Below are 26,327 nucleotides of genomic sequence, written 5' to 3'. Positions count from 1 at the left end.
AGATGGCAGGATCCCCAAAGACACATTGTACAGCGAGCTCGCCACCAGTATCAGACCCACCGACCGTCCATGTCTCCGCTTTAAAGACGTCTGCAAACGCGACATGAAGTCCTGTGACATTGATCACAAGTCGTGGGAGTCAGTTGCCAGTGTTCGCCAGAGCTGGCAGGCAGCCATAAAGGCGGGGCTAAAGTGTGGCGAGTCGAAGAGACTTAGCAGTTGGCAGGAAAAAAAGACAGAAGCGCAAGGGGAGAGCCAACTGTGTAACAGCCCCGACAAACAAATTTTTCTGCAGCACCTGTGGAAGAGCCTGTCACTCTGGAATTGGCCTTTATAGCCACTCCAGGCGCTGCTCCACACACCACTGACCACTTCCAGGCGCTTCCCCATTGTCTCTTGAGATAAGGAGGCCAAAGAAAGACAGCATATCAATCCATACCAGACATAAACTACAACATTACTAACTGGTAATCAGACTATGTATAACCTCTAAACAATCAATTAAAGTCATTGTTCTGTGGTTAGCCATAAATTGCAATAAAGAAACAATCAAGTTACCACCTGGCAGCCAGCCCACATAAAGGACTGATCACTAATGGAAAGGATACTGAAACTTACAAAATAAAGTACATAGAATAAAAATCAATCTCAAATCAGTGCCATGTTTCAGTACTGACCACATCTCCCTATACATACTCGAAATATACTAAGTCCTAAACTACCTACAAATTTCCTAATTTGTCTACTTTTGTATGGAAGTTTAAGCGAAGAAATATAAACACAAACAAGGAATGATACTATCCTAAAAGCTTACATGTATATACTTCAAACATCATCACTGCAATCTGGAACAGAAGACAGACTGTACCAAAGAGAATCGTCAACAAGGTTGTCAGCCCACAGTAATGGATGCTACCATCAACTCCAGCACAGGGGACTCCTTTTACACTAAATAGCTCAAAAAATAAGTACTGCCTGCCACAGAATGCCAAATATATTCATAAAACATACATTTTAAATCTTAGAACAGACAGACACCAGGTCAATAAAAGCAAAATATGGCGGATGCTGGAAATCTGAAATAAAAACAAGAAATGCTGGAACCACTCAGCAGGTCTGGCAGCATTTGTGGAAAGAGAAGCAGAGTTAACGTTTCGGGTCACTGACCTGAAACGTTAACTCTGCTTCTCTTTCCACAGATGCTGCCAGACCTGCTGAGTGGTTCCAGCATTTCTTGTTTTTATTTCAGACACCAGGTCAAGTCTCACCTCATAAGATTTACATCTTAAGGAACTTTATGCTTTAGCATTTGACTGCTTTATATAAAGATATCTCTGGAAAGGTGCAGACCAGCAATTTATGACCTTATAATAGCCAAGTCAGCAGCATTATAGATTGCACATATACAAATTGGCAAAGGAACCAAAGGGAAGGGGATACTTTTTTTTAAAAAAAAGCAGACTTGTGATGATTTGGAACACACTGCTTGAAAGGAGGTGGAAATAGATTCAAATGTACCTTTCAAAGAGACTTGAAAAGGACCAAAGTAGTTGGGCTATGGGAAAATGCACAGGAGTGACATTAATTGGATAACTCTTTCAAAGTGTCAGCACAGGCACAAATGGTCAAAGAGCCTCTTTTGTGCTGTAAGCTTTTATGATTCTCTGAAATTGTTTGCATTGTAAATCACTCACTAGCATTTGTATAACAGTAAATTTTGCTATTTTTGTACTTGAGTTGCAATTCATTTAGGTTTTAGACTGCCATTTTGCTAATAGTTCAGGACTTCAGGAGGTTAAGACTTGCTTCCAATCACTCCATAATCCAGCATGTTGATGCTCTGAATGTAACACATTGCCTTATATTTTGAAAGAGTTAACATTGAAAGTTAAGGAAATTGTTAGAAAAGAAATAGCAATAAGATACAGCCAAGAAGTAATCTCAAAGGGAACGAGACCTGTTCCCCAACATGGTCACACAAGAAAAATGATTGTTGTGTAGTATGTCCACAGACTTGCCATGCACCAAACTAGGTCAAGCACAGAAAGGCTTTTTTCCAGAAAGATGCAAAATGAGGCATCTACAGATTCCTGTAGCTGATGAACAGTATCTGTTGAACTCCTACCAATACATTTCTCAAAGGCTCCTTTGGGGGTAGAAGGGAGGTGCTGAGAGAATGAATGGAAACAACATATAATGGCAGCTACAGCCATCAAGATTGTACCCATGAAAACTGTGACGATATGCCTGCATGTGGATAAGAAAATTGGATTCCTCGAGGTAAACTACAGCCAGTCACCCTGCTAAGTACAAACCATAATTGATCCAGGGCTAAATCACCATTTTGAACTTTTCCTTTAAAGTATATTTGCTTAGTGCTTGTAGTTGAAAATCAGAGAAAGTGGCAGGTTCTTTCCGTGTGGGAGATGGTCATTCCAGTATTTGTACAGTGTACTTAAAAACGTACAGGTTGAGCTAATACAATTTGATCGAGGTGCTCGAAATCATGAGGGGTCTAGATATAGAGAAATTGTCCCCAGTGGAGGAAGGGTCGAGAACCAGAGGACACAGATTTAAACTGATTGGCAAAAGGACCAAAGGTGACATGAGGAAAACATTTTTTTTTTTAACAGAGTGACTGGTCACAATCTGAACTGCCTGAAAGGGTGGTGGAGGCAAATTCAACCAGGGCTTTCAAAAGGCAACTGGATAAACACGTGAAGGAAAAAATTTGCAGTGCTTCAGGGAAAGGGTGGGCATCGCTAAATTGATCTTGGAGAGCCAGCATGGGCTCGACAGGTTGCATGGTGCCCTTCTGTGTTGTAACCACTCTATGATATGTGTGTCCTATTTCCAGTTGTCCAGTGTTAGATGCCAAAAATTGCATACAGCACAACCAATTCTTGAGAGCTTGTGGGAAAACTGTAGAATGATGATATTGCTCTTGGAGGATTCTGTCTTCAGGTAATACTATCAAGGACAGTGGAGAAAATCAGAGCGAGAAATATATGTTTCTATTTTACAACAGTATTAAAGAAAACACAGAGTGCAAGATAAGAAACACAGTATGTTACAAATCCAGTACTTGACATCAGAAGTATCTGTTGGCCCATTCCCAACCTAAGTGAGTGATACAAGTGCATTGCTTGAAACTAGAGGCATATGCTTGTGGGGAGATTCCCTTCTGCAGGCTGACTGCACGATGGCCTCATGGTTTAATAGCCTGCCAACATTTAAATTAATTAATTAATGGTGTTGGCATTAAGATTTTAAATAGACCCGAAGGCTTTTGCCTTTTTATTACCTGTATTTTGTGGTTATGCTCTAATTAATTCAGTTTCTTTTATAATTAGTCATGCTGAAAGTTATACTAATCCCATAAAAGTTACAGGCATAAGTCTTACAGGAGAGGTCAGCTTCATTTGAACTTCATTTAAAAGGTGCTGCCACTGGATAAGTACCCACTTGAGAACACTTAACAAGCAAAACAATAGCCCTGAAAATATTTAGTTATTTTAAATAGATCTAATTCCTTTGAGTACTGAATGTCCTTTGCAACCTTTGAAGCATATACTCTCTCAATTAACAAGCAGAAAAAGTATTGCTCATAAAAATTCCCCTACAAGGAGGTTGCTCACAGATGATGATTTTGGAAATCATTCAGAAAGCATCCCAAACCAAAAGAACTGAAAATTTAGATGTTTCTAGAGAACGCTAACTCTGTTCCAAATAGATTTTTTGTTTTGACAATTAAAACATACACTGAAATATAGATCCTGTATATGACACCATACTGAAGCACAGCAGCTTCAACCAACCACTTAACTTTTTCAGTCAGCATTCCTAAATGCACAAAACAAGACACCCTAATACTCACTAAGCTACTAACTATTTGAACCAAAATATCCAATGATCAAAGCTTGCGGTCAGTAAATATGGTACTGCCCATCAGTAAGATACTCTCGTCTTATGTTATGATACATGTGCTATGCCAGGAAGCAGTTGATCACTGGCACGCACTGAATCCTTTGAACAGCTTTCTAACCACTTCTCCACGGAGGCATTTCTTCACTCTCCAAAACAAACACTAAAATTAACCAATTGCATTCCAACCCTGTTAATTCAAAGTCATTCATTCAAAATACAGGATCATTTGAATTCAAATTGCACGTAAAAAAACAGTTCCAACTTGAAGCAATTGTTTAATTTCTTTGGGGGCTGGGGTGGGGGGCAATAAACAGAGGTGACGCCAATCCAAAACACATTTATTGCAGTTCTACTTTCTAAGAATACTTTCTCATATTGACATTATCTTGAAGACTATGCCAAGTTTGTATGTTGAAACTATCGTATTTGTTCTTCCATCTCATGTAACTGGTCTCCACTGCACCCAAGTCGAAGGGGATTCTAATCCCAACACTAAACAAATTGGCTATTTTGAATATTCTCTTTTCACCACTCCATTTCTTGGGGCTTAAAAGGTCTAAACTTTCGTTCCACAACCTGACCAGCCCATTGACTGGCAGAAACTATAATATAGAGAGGTGGAGACAGAAGAGGGATCAAACTGTACAACCCTATTGGTGTGGGGAGGGAGAAAGAGACTGCCCTATTGAAGGGGAAGAAACTGCCCGAGCAAAGATGAAAGCAAGAGGGGAGAGCAAGTGTGCAAGATATGCACATTTATAATCTCTCCCATGACTACTGAAAATTTTACATATGTTTAACAGTTTCAACAGCTATCTAATTTTGCTGGTTGAAAAATCATGACATTACAATAGGTGCTTGGTCAATTTTCTGCATAATTTTATTAGCATTATTTACATGGAAAATTTATGGCACACAAGATCATCATTTTGGCTGGCACAGCCAGATCTATCCAGCAGAATCCCACTTGTGCTATTCTAGAACTAATTGCCTAACTGGAAGATGAGGTGCTGTTCCTCGAGCTTGCGTTGATTTTCACTGGAACACTGCAGCAGGCAGAGGACAGAAATGTGGGTATGGGAACAAGATGGTGATTTAAAATAGTAAGCAACCGGAAGCTCAGGATCATGCCTGTGGACCGAGCGGAGTTGTTCTGCAAAGCGATGACTCAATCTGGTCTCCCCAATGTGGAGGAGACAGCATAGTGAGCAGCAAATACAGTTTACTAAATTGAAAGTACAAGTAAATCACTGCTTTAGCTGGCAGGAGTGTTTGAGGTCTTGGATGGCGATTGCATGAGAAGATGCCATGGTAAAGAGAAGAGGTGTTGGGGGTGAGGGAGGAGTGGACCAGCGTGTCCCGGAGGGAATGGTCCCTTCAGAATGCTGACAGGGGAGGTGAGGCCAAGATGTGTTTGGTGGTGGCATCACGCTGGAAATGGTGGAGGATGATCCTTTGGATGTGGAGGCTGGTGGGGTGGAAAGTGAGGACAAGGGGAACCCTGTCACGGAGCTGGAAGGGAGGGGAAGGGGTGAGGGCAGAAATGCAGGAAATGGGTCGGACACAGTTAAGGGCCCCATCAACCACAGTATGGAGGAATCCTCGGTTGAGGAGAAAGGAAGACAAATCAGAGGCACTGTTGTGGAAGGTTGCATCATCAGAGGTCCTGTGCATATTTGTTGGGAGATTCCTTTTTCCAAGTAAACTTAAAAATATTTCAATTTGTAACGCCATTTAATTTTTAAAAATTGAATTGTTCTAATTTTAGCTCCTACCATCCACTCCTCCGTCAATACTTCCCAACTAAAAGGGCTGAGCCACATGTGAGCCGCATGGAAGATGGCAGGATCCCCAAAGACACATTGTACAGCGAGCTCGCCACTGGTATCAGACCCACCGGCCGTCCATGTCTCCGTTATAAAGACGTCTGCAAACGCGACATGAAATCGTGTGACATTGATCACAAGTCGTGGGAGTCAGTTGCCAGCATTCGCCAGAGCTGGCGGGCAGCCATAAAGACAGGGCTAAATTGTGGCGAGTCGAAGAGACTTAGTAGTTGGCAGGAAAAAAGACAGAGGCGCAAGGGGAGAGCCAACTGTGCAACAGCCCCAACAAACAAATTTCTCTGCAGCACCTGTGGAAGAGCCTGTTACTCCAGAATTGGCCTTTATAGCCACTCCAGGCGCTGCTTCACAAACCACTGACCACCTCCAGGCGCGTATCCATTGTCTCTCGAGATAAGGAGGCCCAAAAGAAGAAAAAAAAAGAAAGAAAAGGGCTGAACAGATAGGACAATCGCCCAAGGAAACAGTTGAGTTTTGAGAACAGAAAGTGCCGGAAATACTCAGCAGGTCTGGCAGCATCTGTGTAGAGAGAAACAGAGTTAACGTTTCAGGTCTGTGACCCTTCATCAGAACTGGCAAAACTGCGGAGACGGAGAAACTGGAAGAATGGAATGGAATCCTTACAGGAGGCAGGGTATGAGGAAGAGTAGTCGCAGTAGCCGTGGGAGTCGGTGGGCTTATAATAAATACTAGTGGATAGCCTAACCCCAGAGATGGAAACAGAGAAGTTGAGGAAGGGAAGGGAAGGGTCGGAGATGGAACATGTCAAAGTGAGAGAAGGGGGGAAAACTGGAAGCAGTGATTAAGTTTTCCAATGTGGAGGGGAGAGAGCAGGAAGCGGCACCAATATAATCATCAATGTACCAGAAAGAGAGTTGGGGAAGGGGGCCTGAGTAGGTCTGGAACAACGAATGTTAGAACATATACCATAAAAAGACATGCATAGCTAGGACACATGCAGGTACCCAGAGCAACACCTTTTATTTGGAGGAAGTAAGTGGAGTTGAAGGAGAAGTTGTTCATTGTGAGAACAAGTTCAGCCAGATGGAGGAGGGTGGTGGTGGATGGGGACTGGTTGGGCCTCTGTTCAAGGAAGAAGCAGAGAGTCCTCACACCATCTTGGTGGGGGATGGAGGTGTAAAGAGATTGGACATCCATAGTGAAGAGGAGGCGGTTAGGGCCAAGAAACTGGAAACTGTTGAAATGACAGGATGTCAGGAGAGTCACGGATCTAAGTGGGAAGAGATTGGACAAGGAGAAAAAATAGAATCAAGATAGGAGGAAATAAGTTCAGTGGGGCAGGAACAGGCTGAAACGATGGGTCTACAGGGATAGACCTGTTTGTGGATTTTGGGAAAGAGTTGGAAGCAGTCTGTTCGGGGTTGTGGAACTATGAAGTGGGAAGCTGTAGAGGGAAAATCTCCAGAGGTGATGAGGTCAGTGACAGTCCTGGAGGCAGTGGCTTGATGCTCGGTGGTGGGGTCATGGTTCAGGGGGAGGTAGGAAGAAGTGCCTGAGAGCTGGCGGTCAGCCTCTGCAGGGTAGAGGTCAGTATGCCAGACAACAGCACCACCCTTGTCAGTGGGTTTCATCACAATGTCAGGGTTAGACCTGAGATAACGGAGTGCAACAAGTTCAGAGGGAGTGAGGTTAGAGTGAGTGAGGAGGGTAGAGAAATTAAGTCAGCCAATGTCACGCCGACAGTTTTGAATGAAAAGATCAAGAGTAGGTAAGAGGCCAGAGGGAGGGGTCCAGGTGGAGGGAGAGTACTGGAGGTGGGTGAATGGGTCCGCTGGTCGGGGGGGGGGGGGGGGGGGGGGGGGGGGGGAAGAGCTCCTGGCCAAAGAAGTGATCCTGGAGGTGAAGGTGGCGGAAGAAAACATCATGTCGAGCACGAAATTCATTGAAGTGGGGGGCGTAAAGGTATAGAATTGTGTCCTTTGCTAAATACAGATCGTTCAGCATCAGAGGGGGAAAGGTCAGAGGGTATTGTAAATACATGGCAAGGGGTGAGATTAGGAGAAGGGATGGGGTCAGAGGGAAGGGAAGGGGAAGGAGGATCTGGAGGGGCGTACCCATGAGTTGCTGGAGTTTGCGTTCCTCAACACCTGAAAGGAAGAAAAAAAGTTTTTTGTTAATGCGTCGGATAAGGCGAAGGATGAAATGAAACTGTGGAGGAGGACAGCTTTGAGACAGGCTGAGTCAGTGCTGCTAGAGAGGGAGGTCGTATGTGTACACATGCCGGCGCATGGCACAGAGTGTGGATCTCAGGATGCGACAAGAACAGCAGTCCGAGGAACGTTGTATGTCTCGGAAATACCATAATCCTGGGTGGATTCGAAATATGAAGGATGATAATTCAGTCGGAATCCACGTAGAATAAGTCGAAGCCAGACAGTCACTGAGGAAGGAAACGTGGCTGTGAAAACGAGTTTTAGCAGAAACCTCATGGAACACCAGGAGGTAAATGGAAAACAACAAAGGTGAGCAAGGTAAAAGAAATCAACGGAAATCCCATCAGAGGGAAGAGCAGAACTTCTTCAAGACAGGCATTCCTGGAAGAGAAATGGCAGTGAATTAAACACTAAAATAAGAGCAAAATAATGCAGATGCTGGAACTCTGAAATCAGAACAGAAAATGCTGGAAATACTCAGCAGGTCTGGCAGCATCTGTGTTGAGAGAAACAGAGTCAATGATTCAGGTCTGTGACCCTTCTTCAGAACTGGGAAAAGTTAGAAATATAAGTCTTTGAGCAAGTGAAGGGGGGGTGGGGAGGGGGTGAGATGAAGAACAAGAAGGAAGGACTGTGATAGGACAGAGGACGGAGATATTAAATGAGAGATGGGGTCATGTCCCTAGTGGGCCAAACCATGATTGAGAACACATTTCAATTGTGGTTTCAGTCAGTCAGAGTGCATGATTTATAAATGCATGATTCACACCAGTACTAAGTAAAATGCAAAAGATAATGCAATGTCCAGAAAATTGAGAGAACAGCATCCTAACACAAGAGGACTAACCTTACATAGTGAAAGTCAAAAAATGATGTCTTCATTTACACTACACAATACTAGGACCGAATAGTTATTTAGCTTAACTGTACACAGTAATGTTCACTTCTGATAACTACATTACAACAGAGACTACACTTCAAAAGTACTTTATTGGCTGTAAAGTGCTTTGAGACATATGGTGTTCATGAAAAGCGCTATATAAATGCAAGTCTTTTTTTCTTTTTATACCTCTTAAATGCTTAAAACGATACAAATGTACTCAGCTCCACTGGGGGCAATCTTCCTCTGCTAGATGGTAACATTGTGGAACATGTTCTAGCAAACCAATGAGCTTGTTGCCTCATTTCACCCAAAGCTTAACAGCTGATTGGATTTTCAGGCACATTTTCCCCCTCCTTTGCAAAAGAACAGAACACCTCCATTATAGAACTACTGTTCCTTTTCAGATTTAGATGGATCAGAGAAGGCTCAGAGAAAGGTGGAGAAATTCAGAGATCATTGCAGTCCATATACTGCTTTGTCCCAATTCCAGTTGAAGCAAAACTGATAAGTTAAACACATCATCTTAGCTACCAACAAATACATCACAACAGCAGGATTCGTAATCAGAAACTATCAAATAAACAGCATAGTTAGTAACATGTAGCCAAACTCTGGACAGTTGAGTGGTGAGGTCAGGAGAGAAGAATTGCATGCTTAGTGAAGTGAATTCACAGATAAGGGTAGTCGTGTCCATGAATAGAGATATAGAGCCCTTGACAATGTCAGCGCCAATGAATGTGCGTGAATTAAAGAAACTTCAACTGGAGCTTCAAGACAAAAAAATTGCAGTACAGAAGTAGTCTGAGAATCAAAGGGCTCAAAAGGAGAAAAATTTCTGGGACTTGGAAGTATAATGAGGGAAGAGCACTTAATGCAATGCCAAATTCACATCCAACGCAAGGGATTCAGAAGACTTAAAAGTGCCATAAACATGGTCAGAAAAGTGTATTCAAACTGAAACATTGTTTGAGAATAAAATTTGTTAAATGCAATCTGATGAAACTGACTTTTAAAAAGAGCTCCTTGATGTTTTCACTTGGTAACTGGACTCTCTAATGAAGAACTGAGCCACACGTAACAGGAAAGATTCCAGCTATCAATGTTAAGTCAGCTAATGTCAGCTGCAATGTCAATTACCTCAACGTTACCTTTGACCACCGTGACTCTGGACTAGGAAGAAATGAAACATCCAGTGTTCCCACCCAAACTGCTATCTAGTGCCTTCTGTTAGATATGTGTAACATGAATTTGGACAGTCTCAACCCATTCCTGGTATGCACATTCCTATAAACACAAAACTGACCTCTAATTTGGAACTAATTGGAGATGATCACTCAGCAAGATCCAAAGATGAGGAGTGTAGGGATGGAAAAATGCTACAATGATGCAGTAGAAGGTGCTGTTCTGAGGCTAGAGCTGTCATATTATTTAAAGAGTAGAGGGAGCTTAATTCTGCATCAAGCTGTGCTCTGCCTAATGTGGAAGTGCTCGAAATCAGCACTGGTCATTTAAATGGAAAAGGTTCCATTTCCCCAGCAGCAATTTCTCCCACATTGATGAGCATGTTTCTTTTTTTTTTAAATGCAAGAAATGTTTGTGTTTGACTGTGGTGCCCTCCCCTCTTCTACTTCTCCAAATAGCCCAACATTCACTGACTAGCCTCACACATTGAGAATGAGCACCAGATGGCAGCCAGCAGCCACACAGTTGTGTGCCAACTTGGCTGAGCATATCTAGGGGAGGATGGGAGAATCCTCAGTAAAATAAAGAAATAACATTTATATAGCTCCTAAGATCATTCCAAAGCATTTAAAGCCAATGAAGTACTTTTGAAGTATAGTCCAGCACCATCCAATTTGCACACTGTAGTGGCAGGAAACCAACTGAGGTTGTTAATGAAGCAATTAGCAAGCATTTTCTAAGGGCAGTGGAACCTGACCAGTGGTGCACGGGACCCCCACAGAGTCTGCAGCTCGTCAACTCACAGCAGGCAAGTGAACAGCAAAGGTTCAAGTGGAATGAAAATAATATGCAATCTGCATGTTACAGGTGCAAATCAGCAAGCCTGAAGTTATCTGCAGACAGGGATTTGCAATTGCATGATCACCTGGAGACTGATATCACAGATAGTGCTGGTGAAGAGGTGGCTGCTGCTTCCTCCAGCCGTTTTGTGCCTGCATTTCATCCAGTCCCTCTGGTCCCATTCACCTCAGAAGCACTTCCACTTAGACACAGTGAAGGCTGCCACTGCCCTTGCAAGCACGTGCACAGAATTGCTCTCTCCCATCCTCAATATGCCCACTGTCCCTAACTGGACAGCTATCCCAGAGTTGCCCTCTTAGTTGAATGCCTTCCGGAAGATTTAACCGGCAGTTTGCTGCTGCGCTGCTCAGTCATGGCCCAAAAATGGTCCTGCCGCCCAGAAAAAACCCAAGGTGGGAACATTCAGCCCCTCGTTTCAGAAATAAGCACTCTCCAGCAGGTGAAACTCCTAACACTGCCTCCAACACCAAAATATTACTCCTAACTGACCACTGCTACATTTCTATTTCCTGTGTCTAAATTAGGGACAATTTTCTGTCTGTGCCCACGAAGCAACAGACTGAGACTGTCCAAAAAGACCTGAGATTTTCTGAAGCTCACTGCATAGTCCAGCAACCATGGTTCAAGAAAGCATTCCAATCAGTAATAATGGGTGTGAAGCTTTATTACTGGCTTTCTGTACAAATATTTTGCATTAATTTGAATGCAAATACAGCAACAGAGGCTCTTGAGGTCTGCCTTAAATATCAGCAACTTTTATGACACTGCTTCAATCTTAATTTTGTGTAACTGCTTTGTCCAGCGAAATTTCTCACATTTCAGAGGGTACCTTCCGGCATGGATTAGGTGATCTTCATCAAGTCCAATGTTTTCATGGCTCGGGACTGACATGAAATGCAGAGCAAAAGGTTTGTTTTGTAGTTTGCCAAATAAAGGTTTAACATTCCATCAGTGGTCAGATACAGGCTGCCAAAGGTGATAATTAGGGAAGCTTTCTTGAGGATTCTCACACTAACAGTTATTACTAGCCATCTGTTTTGTTTACAACAGTATAGATAGGATGTGATTACCAAGTCAAGGAACTGAACGTTCATAACTGAAGACAGCTTGAATTCTCAAAGCAGAGCTAGTTAAGACAACAGGGTCTGTGAGTAGTTTGGAATAAACATCGAAGGAAGAACATTTAACTTTCATCATGTAATTCAGCATCAAGAAGATTCAAAAGTCAGACAAGGCAAGTCAAGAGGAAATGACTAAGTAAAATGAAACTTGGATTTTTAAAAGCCTAAGATTCTCAGAGGAAGGAAAGGCTGAGGATGCCAAAAGTAAAAAGTACTGCTTTTTAAAGTTGCTACATGACTATGACACCACAGTTGTTAGAACAGATGCTATCTGCAAATTTAAAAAATCTCTCTTCTTTTGGAACTGAAAATATTCATACAGTAACTTAACAAAGGTTCTGGCAGAAATAAAAACGCTGATGTTTTAACTTAACAGCATGGCCTGTTACCACAAATTAAGGGACCAAAACAAATTGAGCCTCCTTTCAACTGCTACACTAGCAGTGGACAGAAACAAAACGAACGTCTAATTTCCTACCTTCAGTGGCGATTGAAGAATAGTTTTTGATTTCTTCGGATGTGGTGGACCAGCTGGACTAGAAGAGAGTGTTGTTGCCTTTGATTGTTCATCAGGGGTAAATGGCTGTCGAACAGTTTCTGATTGGCCCAGCTGCTGACCACCCATTAGAAAAGGGATACGCACAGCACCTTCACTTTGTTTTGTGGATGAGGCACTGTGGTCTGAAATGTCAGAACATTCTGAGGGAGGACCTGGCTCAGTAGCAGCAACAGGCTGTGCTGAATCATCACTTGGTTTTTCTGATGGCTTTAATCTGATCTGTTCAATTGGCAACTTGTTTTCATCATCTTTCTTTTGGAAAGTGTCTGTAATGTCTTTACTTTCTTCTTGTGTCAAGTCCATTGATGGGACTTTTTTTTCTGCAAAAACCTCCACAATTCTGCCTGAGTTAATCTCTGTGCTCAACCCATTAGGACTAGAATCCTCCAGAGAATGAACAGAGTCTGGTTCAGGTGGAGAGCCATCAACAAGCTCAATTAGTACGGTTTTGGATTCAGATTTATTCACTGGTTGCTTGTCAGAAATTGTTGCCAAATCCATAGATTCATTTTGTCCATCTACAACGGGTCTCTTCAACACGTACCTGCATGAAAGAATGACACAGAATTTAAGGTCAAGTCGCATATTTAGCCCTGCTAACCATATGAGCTGCTTATTCAGTCGGACAACATCTGGAATAACTAATGCTGTGGGGAGAAAGCACTATTTTCAAAACATTAGGCATTAAGGTGCTTGAAGCAGTACTGCTCAGCTGGGAATACTATTTAACTTAAAATACCAGTGCAAGATATCCAAATTTACCATCTTAGGGTGCATAAACAAAGTAATTTGATCCATGCTAATAAAGGTGAGGACAGAAAATGGAGACCAAAGTCAAAAATCTAAGAACAATCATATGTTTGTTGGAAGCAGAGTTGTTTACTTCATTCCAACATGTCCTCAAACAATGTCTTTTTGGAATAAAATTTGTTGCATCAGCCACAAAAGGCTACCAGGTGGCTGGGCTCAGTTGGTTGCCACGAGTCAAAAGGTTGTGGGATAAAAGCCCACTCCAAGACTTCAACACGTACTTCTCAACTGACACTTCAGTGCAACAATAGTAGAGTGATATGTTGCCAGAGGTTCTATTCAATAGAATGTTAAACTGAGGTACTGTCCACCTTCTGGTGTAGCCTTTAAAATCCTGTGGCACTACTCAGAGCAAGGAGTTGTCTCAATGCACTGGCCAGCATTCCTGCCCCAACCGACGCTGTGAAAAACAGATCAACAGTCATTCCTTCTTCACGTGTTTTGTGGCATGTCCTGTGCTTAAAATTACAGCCATGCTTCTCCAAATAAGTCACCATTTCAAAGTAGTTGATAACAAATGCTGGTTTTGCTAACGACGTCCACATCCCATGAAATAGATTTTAAAAATTTATAAGAATTAACATATTTTCCCCCTTTTCTTCACTTCCAAGGAATGCATAGGATTGATGGAACTGTATAAATTTCAAACTTCTTAAGGCAAACAGCACTGTTTCAAAGCCAAGAACAATAATTATGGCATTTAGTATCAATTGTCTCAAAGTAGTTGTGCCCAACATTCTTGTGGTACATTTGTTAAAATCCACCATGCGCCGAATGAGGGTATGCGCTTGCTTCACCAGGCCTTTGAAAATGTCCATCACAGTGTGCAGTCTGGTAACACTCAGGAGCAGAATGAAATAACATTGCGCAACTGGCATGACCACAGGTGGTAATGCAAAATGGCTCACTATGCTGATGCAAACTCTTAATTCTACCATAGGGTTTTCCCTGTTATCTCCATCGAGCATCCAAGGTCTTTAGATGGTAATTCTGAGCCAGTATCCACTTTTCCTATGGTTGAGCTGCTGCCACGCTCACCACCTGTGAACCAGAATACTACCTTGCCACAGATCCGTGTAAAGCTCAGCAGCCAGTACTTTGTACTCCTATGAATAGGGCAAGGCTCCTTCCAAAGCTTGGCGGTAATCTGTATTGCTGTGAATAGAACAAAGCAACACTTGTAGAACAGATTACAAAACAAAATATATTGCTGTAACAAAGTTTTTTTTCTGTTTTTAACTCCGCATCGTCAACAGTGCAGACAAAAAACATCTTTTCCTTTTAATTTTTATTCTCAAATACTACACAAGACTGAGGCAAAAGTGACTGCATTAATGTATTTTTATACGAAAGTTTAAATTTAATCACAGTGGTGCAGTGGTTAGCACTGCAGTCTCACAGCTCCAGTGACCCAGGTTCAATTCTGGGTACTGCCTGTGCGGAGTTTGCAAGTTCTCCCTGTGACTGTGTGGGTTTTCGCCGGGTGCTCCCGTTTCCACCCACAGCCACTTGCAGGTTGATAGGTAAATTGGCCATTGTAAATTGCCCCTAGTATAGGTAGGTGGTAGGGAATATGGGATTAATGTAGGATTAGTATAAATGGGTGGTTGTTGGTCGGCACAGACTCGGTGGGCCGAAGGGCCTGTTTCAGTGCTGTATCTCTAAATAAATAAATATTTCTGATTCTTGATATAAATGGGTCTATTTTTCTTACCTCCTTCTCCAATGTCTTTTAGTTGTTTGTTACTTTTCCAAATCTATTTCATATAGATTGGAAGTCTTCAGCATGTTACAGGTTCAACTGCTTCATAGCAACTTCAATTCTAGAATATTCCTTCACATATTAATCTTTTATCCTGTGGCTTTTGTAATTCTCACGTCAGTGTAGATGACGGCTTGATTTATGCCAGTTGCAGAGAAATTATTTCCTCCATTTTGTCCTTGAACTCCTTTCCAAAGTGCAGGAGACTAATGTACTTGCATAATACAACGTAAAAATGTTTGTTGCAGCACTCAACAAGGTAGGAATAAAGATGTTTGTGCACTATGTCTCTACATATACCAATATTGTATTTCACATTTTTTATTCAGTCCGACACTGAATTACATCAGTTTTAGTTTGTTGACATTATTGATGCATTTTCTTTGTGACTTAAAATGATCAACTGCAACTGTGCATTAACAGTCAGAGAAGTATTCTTCTCTTTGAAGGAATGTTTGCTCATAAATAACCTTAGGAGAGGTTTCTTTCTTCCCTCCAGACCACAAGAGACTTCCAGGAAACTTCAAGAAATACTGGAGAGAAAGGCAAAGAAAGAAAAAGCGCTGGGCAGCTGAAACAAGAATAACTAGAAGTCTAGGCAGGCAAACTATGTAACTTTTTAGTATGCCTGTACATTAGCAAAATAAATAAACCAGGATACACAAGACACATGGTGATGGGGCTATTATAGTGTAAGGAACTCCCTTGAGTTAAGCAGGCTGACCAAGATGGCTGCATATGAAGGGCTGTCAGAATGGGGTCTCATGGACTCGTGTCTTCAGTGGCCTTACTGAAGCCTGACTATCAACCATGATACTTGTGCACACTTGATTTCAATACCAAGAGCATATAAACTACTCTCCCAGAAATTTTAACTTAATAAAAATCAGTCCTTTATGTATAAAATAGAAAAAGGAAAAAAAAAGCGCAAAATTTTTATGTTTATGACATTCACTCAATTACGACGTCAGAAAAGAGATCCTAATCTAAGATGAGCTGCAGAGGATCACAATTTAATGACGTATAAGTCACGAATGTCCAAAAGACTGCTTGTTTTGGAGGCAAAAAGATTGCACAAGAAGCAAGATCAATCTGTGGCTGCTGCAGGCCCTGAACTATTTTTCTGAATATTAGTACATAGGTCGACAAATGACAGAAACCACAGCTCTAACCAATTAAAAAGAAAAAATGCAACAAACAACTGAGGATGAATCACAGGATAAAGCTGAGTAAAGATGATTTGTGACATTAAGCAGAACAAGACTTCCAAAAAGGCTATAAATACTGAAGTCCTTGCTTGCAGACAGCATCACATCCACGAAAGGAGAAACAAACGTACAACAGGGGAGAAAGGAGATCAATAGAAAAATATCCACCCCCAATGACAGGAATCGACTGAATGCACATAAAAATATTGAGATAAATTAAAACTCTGCAGCTGAGTGAGAAAGGCAATTGAGAAGGAAGAGGAAACCATGGCAAGAGTAATGGGTCAGCCTACTGGGATGTAAGATAGAACTTTCAACACCGTCCACCAAACTAGGGGTTTCATGTTTGAAGATTTATTATTTTGGAAATAAGGAATCAAAGTATTTTGTATTTTTAAAAAAGCACTTACATTTATTAAAAATCATAAAGGACATTGTGTTAGAATTCATGATTAAAGCTTAGTTCACCAAGGCTATAATATATCATTTTGTTTCCTCATATCAATTACCAACGAAAAATTAGTTGTGGTCACATATTAGGGTTACGGTACTAGACTTGCAACCGAGCAGTCAAACCCTATTAATGCAAGCTATGAAAGCGAATTCAATAAATCTGGTGACTTGCAGTTATTGCTTAGAAAAATTATACCAAGCTGCCAGATTTTTGTGTAAATCATCCATAGATACTACCTGGTCTGGCCAAATACATGACTAGTCCACAAGATGTGGCTGATTCTTAATGTTCTCTTAATGATCTAATAAGCTACTTGGTCATAAAAAGAAATTGCCATGAAACATGAGCAGTTCAAGAAGGTGGCGTACCACCACCTTCTGGGCACAACTAGGGATAGGTAATAAATGCATCCATGCCAGCTCACCCACATTCCAAGAACAAATCTAAAAAAATGACGGTTCATTACTTTTGTGATATTTTGTTGCGTGTTAGTACTCAATGAAATTACTATATTTAATTTTCAAAAATCACATTCGACCATGCAAATATGGCAGAAAATAAAATACAATGCTTTTGAGAATTTGTCCTGATAATTTAATTACATTCCACCTGCCATTTGAAATATATCATCCATTCCAAGGCCGTCAAGTATCTGGATTTTCCTTTAACACATACCATATGCAGAACTGAAATAAGGATTATGCAAAAACATGTGTAGACCATTATTACTTTTCAAAACAGGTTAATTCACTTAAAAGTAAATCATATAAGAGCAAGTTTCATTTAAGAGCAAGTCTTACTTCCCCACACCCATTGATTGCTGCAGCATTGCATGCTGTTGCACTTATATACATGCTTTTCTTTCAGCTCCACAACACCCTTCAGTAATCAAAGATACCCTTGCCTCATTTTATCCTTTAGTATGTGCCATTAATCAAACCATCTATCCATGGTCACACTAAAGTCTAAATACTAATAGCCTGTTCTTTAAAAAGGTAATCTAGGTCATCTCATTCCAATAGTTTAGGATTTGTCTAATTAGACATCAAAACTGTCAGCTATCAGGCAGGTTTATTTTATTTACCATGCCGCACTTTAAGTTACTCTGAATAAGATTCTTAAAAATAACCCTTTGCATAATATGCAAATACCTCATAAGGAGCAATTTTAATTATCAACAAGTTTTGCTGGAAAATTCTGCTAGGAGGAATATGCCATATACAAACAGAAGCAAATGGGCCTTTTTAATAACAGAAAATTTGTAAATATAGAGCAGGTCTGTCTGAAAGGAGGAAAAGATAGGTTAATGTTTCAGTTAAACACCCTAAATCAAAATAGTGTCCGTTGAAAGGTCTCCGCCTGAAACATGAACTTGTCTCTTTTCAGCTAAGTCTGCTATGCACTTGCAGCACTTTCTGGTTTTATTTCAGATTAACAGTCCCCCCAGTCATAGTTTTCTTTTTAAGATTCTTGTGGTGGAGCCAAAAATCCTGAATGACATATTTTCATCACAAATGGTGATTGACATCTACTTATCATTACTTCCTGCTAATCACAGTGCAATCTCCAGCTCTGACAGTTTTCACTGAAATACAATTACTCAAGTCCAGTTGGCTTCTTACCTAATTATGGCACTACCACCAGTGAGTCCAAGTGATTTCAGAGTGGCTGTCTTTAGCGCAGATTCTCCAGTTATCTGAAACAGGCCACAAAATGAAAGAACATGTATTTTACAAAAATGAAGATTTCAAAAATAATTACCTCCAATAATTCTTTATATAAATTTTTCCTGTATAACTAACAACCCATACAATATGACTTCAATCAAACACTGGCTAAAATCACCAGATCGTTCTTTCTATTTTAAAATCATAAAGTCTTCAATGAGAAGCAGCCACACCCATCTTTAGAAGTGGCACTTTCATACTATGAATATTATATAGCATTATAATTTAGATGGGCATTCATGATTATTAATCCATTTGAAAAGGGGTCCTTCAACCTGAGAAGTTTGAGAACAACTGCCGTAAAAGAAAAGAAAATTGAAGTGTATGCGAAGTATGCATGCGTATTTCTGAGCACTCACGTACTGTCATTAGGATGAGTACAAGGAGGTACTATAAATTGTGCCAACACACATAACACAGCTACTGAAACTGAACTGGTATTGTGCCACTAAGCCTACTACACTGCCCCAACTGAACACCTTATTTCCAACCTCAGAAAAGTATCCTTTATTTCATCAATATGACATTTTCCTTCCCTTTACAAGCCACCATTGTAACATCTTCAAGTCAGTTTAGTGCTAAGTCATGAGAAGTGCTAAGTTCTCAATTGCAACTAGGAATTAGATTTAGTAATTTCAATTTGGATGCCTTAGTCAGCTGGTGAATCAATCTGGCTTAACACCAGATCTTCATTCCAAAAAATGAAAAAACATTGTTCGAACCCATTAAGCATCATAGTTCTAAAATTTATAAACACCAAACCTGAAAAGTGCTGAATTCTATTTTATTAATTTTTTTTTTTTACAAGTATTGAAGGTTGTTAGCGGGGTGCTATGCTGAATTGACTTAGAAACACAGCAAATTTCATACTTTTGAAGTGAATAACTCTGAACATGGGTATACTAAGGTCTTGAAATTACACTATGATTGGTGAATCAGGTCCATGGAAATTCCTTACCTTCTCTTTTAGCATAGGTGTTGACCTGGTTATATTTTAAACTGGTTAAGACTAAATTAGTACATAAAGAATTTCATATGAAGTAAAAGTTCAAAACACTATTATTGTACAGCAGATTTGCATGCTCCTAAGGTTGCACTTTTGTGAAGCAGATTACTACTTTCATGTCATTTACACCAAAGTGTCAATTTGGCTATAATGCAACATAATTTTAAGAATTTATCAGAATTCCTCTATGTTACATGTAACCAAAGAACTACTGCAAAGAACAAACTTCTTTGTTCTTTGGAACCTATCTTGGAAGCATTTTATACCTAGAATTCACCTGTCTTGCCACATATCAGCAACAACTTGCATATTATATATATATATATAGCAGCTTTAATTAGCAAAATGTCCCAAGGTGCTTCACAGGAGCATTATCATACAAAATCTGACCCCCAGCCACAAGATATTTGGACAAGTGAAGCAGGTTTTAAGGAGCAACTTAAAAGGAGGGGTATAAAGGTGGAGAAGTTTAGAAAAGGATTTCCAGAGTTCAGGGCCCAGACAGCTAAAGGCACAGCCACCAATTATGGGGCAAACCAAATAGGGGGCGCACAACAGGCAAGAATGGGAGAAATGCAGTGTTCCTGGAGGGTTGCAGGAGGTTAGAGACATGAAGGGATGAGGCCATGTAAGGATTTAAACACAAGGATGAAAATTTTAAATTCAAGGCATTGTTTAACCCACAGCCAATAGAAGTCAATGAGCACAGGGGTAATGGATGAACAGGCCTTGGAGAGTGTTAAGGTATGGGCAGTACAGTTTTGACTGAGCTCAAGCTCAGAGTTGAACATGAGAAGCTGGCCAGGAGAGCAGAGCATTGGAATAGATGAGGCTAGAGATTTTAAAAAAGCATGGATGAGTATTTCAGCAGCAGACAGGATGAGACAGGGCCAGAGACAGGTCTTATTAGAGATAAAAGTAGGTGGTCTTGGTGAAGAAGAGGACTTGGGGTCAAAGAGAACAATAAGCTTGCAAACAGTATGGTTCAGCCTCATATTGTGACCAGGGACGGAGGCAGATTTGGTTCCATCATGTTTAAAGGAATTTTATTTCTTCTTCCATAGAATAAAAACAAATGTACAACATTTAGCAGTTAACATTTAAAGAATGGCTAGGCATCATTTGATGAAGCAGCACACAGTCATTGATCGCACTAATTATTTTTATAGCGATGTCACTGCGGTCTTAAAAGGAATCAAACTATTCAGCCTACAAACCAAAGCTTAGCAATGCAGTGTGATGCAGTCCTTTCCTGTAAATCATTTCATTATGTCCAGAATTATACCTTCTAAGCACACACTGTTAAGAATTGACTGATTTGTTGATCATTCGTTCTATTATCGGTAACTAACTTGGCAACTGATTGAATGATCTGTGTTGAACCATTCAAATTGGCAGACAGCTGCAACTTTTAGGGATTGGAAACATCCAGGGATGTCAAAACAAGATAAATCTTAGCCAGGTAATACAGGTAGCAGTCATACATTTCAGATAAAGATTCAGGGAAATTGTCTTTACGTTAGAACAAATTAAGTACCACCAGCACAATCTTGTCATTCAAAGTAATATGTTACAGGAATGGAGAATTATGTCAAAGCATTTAATTTGTTTGTAGCTTTAACAGGATTTGATTGATTGATTGTTCTTCCATGTCTAAATTACTTCAGCATTTTTCATACAGTTTTTGCTTACAGAATGGCTAAAGGAGACTTTTTCAGTGCAACAAAAACACTTCTCAAGTAGTTCAAAGAATCAGTTAGCAAAAAGTACTTTTAAAAGACCATGAGCAGCAAAGATTTTTGAATTAAACCAATGCTAGAAAAATGTTTTAGTTGGCGAATAGACCTTTACTGAACTTGCCTATATTAGCTTCTGGCTTGCCAAAAATTATTCCTTGAACTTTTAATCAGAACTTTAAATGTGGAAAAAAAAAGTATCTGCAGTGTTAATGAGTAGGAACCAGTTGGGTAGAGTCAACCAGTCACATAACTATTGTGGCTTCAAGAGGTCAGGGGCTGGGTACTTCGGTGGTGAGTGGCTCACCTCCTGAATGCCGAAAGCCTTTTCACCATCTACACAGCACAAGTCAGGAATATGATGGAATACTCTCCACTTGCCTGGATGAGTGCAACTCCAGCAAAATCAAGAAGCTCGACATCATCTAGGACAAAGCAGCCCACTTAATCATGACCGTCTCCAATGCCTTAAACATTCACTCCCTCCAGCGCCAACACAGCATGGCTGTAGTGCGTACCATCCACAAGACTTCTACCTACCAACCAAGGCTTCTTCAGTATTTCAACAGCACCTCCCAAACCCATGACCTCTACCAATTAGACAGACAAGAACGGCAGGCGCATGGGAACTCCATGACCTCCAATTTCCCCGACAAGTCATACACTATCCTGACTTGGAAATATATTAGCATTCCTTCATCAATGCTGGGTCAAAATCCTGGAAACCCTTACCTAACAGCACCGCGGGAGTACCTTCACCATACGGACTGCTGCAGCTCATCGACACCTTCTCAAAGGCAAGTAGGAATGGGGACTAAATACTGGCCTTGCCAGTGACACCCACATCCCATGACCGAATAATTTAAAAGCAACAAAAGTTCAAACACAAAATGACAGTCGAGAAAGAAGATAGGTAGCCTACCTTGGTAGGATCTTAATTCATCAGACTTGAATATCCATTACACTACAATAAGTGGTTTATGCTTGCTCAATGATAACAGGAGAAAAGAAAGTCACAACGATCTTGACCTAAAGAGAGTCGCTTTAATGCTTTTTGATGTCAGGATGCTGGCCACTAGATTCTTGCCCTCCCATGCAGCATAAATGGTGCGCTCTGGGACAGAGCTGAAAGTTTTGTTAAGATAAAACCTTTGGAACCAAAGGCAGATGGATAAGCTGCTTGTGTACATGAAGGAAGCTAGAATAAGGTTTCTCTATTTGGAAGACCAGGTTTCAGATCTTGGACAGATATTTTGTGGTGGCAAAACTGCACCCAACATAGAACTATTGAATCATTAATGGAAGATCAGTACAGCAGCTTAGAAGACATATAATGGTCTACAGTGGCCTAACCAGTGAGCTGTTGGCCTCAAACATTCTTGATTATACCCCCAAAGGAATAAAGGAAGAACGGAACCTACAACAATCAAAGTTGGCCAATATTCAGCTAAGCAACACTAGCAAAAATCAATTTAGCCTTTTATCTAATTTGTGACCTTGCTGTGTTCAAACTGGTTGCTTCATTTGGCTGTAAAACAAGAGTGACTGTATTTTTTTAATGAAGTATATTTACTGGCACTGAATAACTTCAGGGTATCCTTGCAATATGAAAGGTACTATACAAATGCAAGTCTTTCTTTTTTTCTTAGAATCATTGCAAGATATGAAGCAACAGCTCCACTGCCAGGGCAGTATTCTCCATGCCAGCCACACACAAACTCTGGACCACCCTAGAGTTAAAGCATTCAATGTCCTAAACTGAGGCTCTTCCTTCTCAAAATATATATCTCACCCTATGCCTTCTTGGACCAATGTTGCATAAGAGGTACATGTTCACCAAAATGGGTGAGAAAATAAACCATGGAAACAACATTTACATGAATGACAACTCAATGTCATGGTGTGAAAACATCTTGGAAGTTGTATTAATCTTCATGGTTTGTTATTTCCTCCTACTGAAAACAGTTAAGCTGGATCACTCCAGCAGCGTAGGATACCAAGTATCAACATGATTCAAGATATATAGTGATAAAGACAGTTTGAGGCTAGCAAGACTCGTGTAGAATTATCTTACACATTGACGAGCAACATTTTCCACTCGTGAACAAATGTTAACATCTTTACACTCAAGGCACACAGCAGATGCATATAGTAGTCACTGGAAAGATGGTCAGTAAGGTAAAATTACTGTTATGACTCATTGTGCTGCACCCGGCTTGATGCCTCTGCACCTGCAGGATTTAACTTAGTATAGATCAAATCAAACGGCTATAAAAACATTAAATATTTTTACAACACTGATTTTATTCCAAGATTTTTACAGCAAGTGTCACATCTATGAAAGTACTTTCCACTACTGTGTGCTTTGAACCATTTGAGAGCTGTAGTGGCATTCTTTTACAGCACTAGAAAAGACCAGATTACAGTTATTTGAACAGCATTTTCAATACATTATGTCTGTAAAGCACAATTACATTTATTATGCTACAGCAGCCTCAGAAAAATCAAAGGTGGTGGATCAGGCATGCTTAGCTCTTCTACTCAAGCTCCACACTTCTGACAAATTTATGAAGATTTGAATGATTAATGGGGAACTTCAGTGCAAATGTTGACTTTCAAATGCCATGGCAGCTGTTTTCATGTTGCTACCAGTGTGGTTGAATTCATTCCAAAATGTAAAAGCTACAGACCCTAGGGTACCATAAGCCCCAAAATATTACAGGACACATTCAGTAAATTCTTCTGTCTGAATACACAGATATTTCTAGCTCTTTTCAACAAGAAAATTACAATTACAGTTGCAGACAGGGAATAGAATAGAAATTATCTGTGGCTAAAATAACAAAATACTGCGGATGCTGGAAATCTGAAATAAAAACAAGAAACGCTGGAAATACTCAGCAGGTCTGGCAGCATCTGTTAATTCTGCTTCTCTCTCCACAGATGCTGCCAGACCTGCTGAGTATTTCCAGTGTTTCTTGTTTTTACTTTATATATATTATCTGTGGCTATTGGGACAGTTATAAAGGGCAGAAATACATCCCAATGTTTACTTTACTGCCAACATTTTGTTCTTACAGGTTTCTCTTTTCAGTAAAATAAATGAAAGGGATTTCAGCTCCCTTATCTGTCCATCAACCAAAGTACAAATTACTTGTAAAAGATGTCAATACCTTGGGAAAGGGTACAGAGGATATTTACTAGAATGGTACCAGGAATGAGGAACCAGTTATGCGGGAAAGGCTAGAGAAGCTGGGATTGTTCTCCTTATAGCAGAGAAGGAGAAGGGAAGATTTATCAAAGGTGTTCAAAATGAAGAATTTTGATAGAAGAAATAAGGAGAAACTGTTTCCAAATGATGGAAGGGTCATTCACCAGAGGACAGATTTAAGATAATGGGTAGAAGAACCAGAGGGGAAATGGGGAGAAATTTTTATTATACAGCGAATAGACTACATGAAAGGGTAATGGAAGCAGATTCAATAATAACTTTCAAAAGGGAACTGCATAGATAGTTGAAATGGAAATAATTGCAGGACTATTGGGAAAGAGCAGGGTAGTGTAGTGAATTGCATTGCTCTTGTAGGAGCCAGCACAGGTATGATGGGCTGAATGGTCACCTTCTGTGGTGTAAGATTCAATGATCTAGAAGGACAAAATAAGTCACTTAATACTTTATGGCATGATGGTAATTTACAGCCATAACATCTATTCATAAAAATCTTTGACTAAAACTGAGTGGGAATTTTTTTTGAACGTACCTCATCTCTCATATAAACACAGACTGGAATAGCTTCCAACAGCTGTTGTTCAGAAACCCTAGCAAAACAGGAAAAAACTGTCAACATTTGATCTTGTACAGAGCAAAAATATTTATCACCTAGGTAGTAGGGGACACTCATGATCAAAATGTTAAGTAAAGGCAATAAAAATATCATAAACCGTTAAGTCTTTGACTGCTTTCTGCAGAGGTCAATACCATACTGATTTTAATTTGATCCACGAAGGAGTATCTTGGGTAACCCAGTTGTAACTGCTAACATGTAACTACAAACAGCTGTCAACATCTCCACATTCAAGGCACACTCCAGATGCTGATCCATCTGCTACTACCCAAAAGGTGTTGACAGTAAGCATCGTATAGAAGGAGGCTGCAGCACTCCATGGTGTGACTCACCATGCTGACATGAAAGTGAATCTAACCTCAAGCAGCTTTCAGTAAGGTGCTCCTTTTGATCATTTTAACACCATCTGTGGCCACAGAATCTGTTTCAAAATTGCTGATGACACAGGTTTTAATCAAGCACTGTGCAAATTCAACAAGCTTTTAAAACTGGACAATTCAGCGACTTCCACTGTCGCTTTCATCAACTTCTATGTCAATTCTAGCCAGATCCAAGAGGGCTGTAATTGTCTACCATGGTGGTAAACAAGTTCAAATACAGTGAATTGCATACGAACATACGAATTAGGAAGAGTAGGCCACTCAGCCCCTTGAGCCTGCTCCGCCATTCAACAAGATCATGGCTGATCTGACTGCAACCTAAACTCCACATTTCCACCTACCCCCGATAACCTTTCTACCCCTTATCAAGAATCTATCTACCTCTGCCTTAAAAATATTCAAAGACACTGCTTCCACCTTCTTTTGAGGAAGAAATTTTTGAACAATTTTTTTTTTTAAAGTACTGATTCTTAAACAATTTATCAATACTACATGGTTACCAGTCAGTAACTCATATCCTATTAGCTTAGGCAAAATTTATATTCAAGGGTTTGAATGATAAAATAACAAGAACATTTATTGACAGATCCTAACTTTCAAAAGTAGACAATTTTTCTATCACTAGGAGAGGAGGAACGTAAAGGGCAGCCAACGCAGATCTCCTCTATTTTGCTGTGTCAGTTAGTCATTGAAGATGCAACGCAAGGTAACATACCAAACAGATTGCACCCCACATAACTTCCATCTTACCTGAAGGACTGCATCCAAAAGGGGATTGATTCTCCTGCAACACTTCTGATCAATGGACACTGCAATCACTATAAACCGAGGCCCCATCTACAAAGTTT

At 40.4% G+C, this 26,327-nt stretch overlaps 1 protein-coding gene across 3 annotated transcripts in view; it reads right to left on the bottom strand.

The window, feature by feature from the left end:
- Nucleotides 1-26,327, bottom strand: part of aspscr1 (ASPSCR1 tether for SLC2A4, UBX domain containing) — a 255,059-nt gene that overhangs the window by 147,705 nt on the left and 81,027 nt on the right. For all 3 annotated transcript variants that reach the window (XM_068058424.1, XM_068058425.1, XM_068058423.1), the window contains exons 5-7: nt 25,016-25,073; nt 18,408-18,481; nt 12,471-13,095 (exon numbers count right to left, since the gene is read on the bottom strand). In XM_068058424.1, coding sequence (XP_067914525.1) covers nt 12,471-13,095; nt 18,408-18,481; nt 25,016-25,073 — 757 coding nt within the window. The remainder of the gene's footprint in view (nt 1-12,470; nt 13,096-18,407; nt 18,482-25,015; nt 25,074-26,327) is intronic.

The sequence above is a fragment of the Heterodontus francisci genome, chromosome 26, assembly GCF_036365525.1.
Source record: "Heterodontus francisci isolate sHetFra1 chromosome 26, sHetFra1.hap1, whole genome shotgun sequence".
NCBI classification, from domain to species: domain Eukaryota; kingdom Metazoa; phylum Chordata; class Chondrichthyes; order Heterodontiformes; family Heterodontidae; genus Heterodontus; species Heterodontus francisci.
This window is presented reverse-complemented; position numbering and strand designations above follow the sequence as displayed.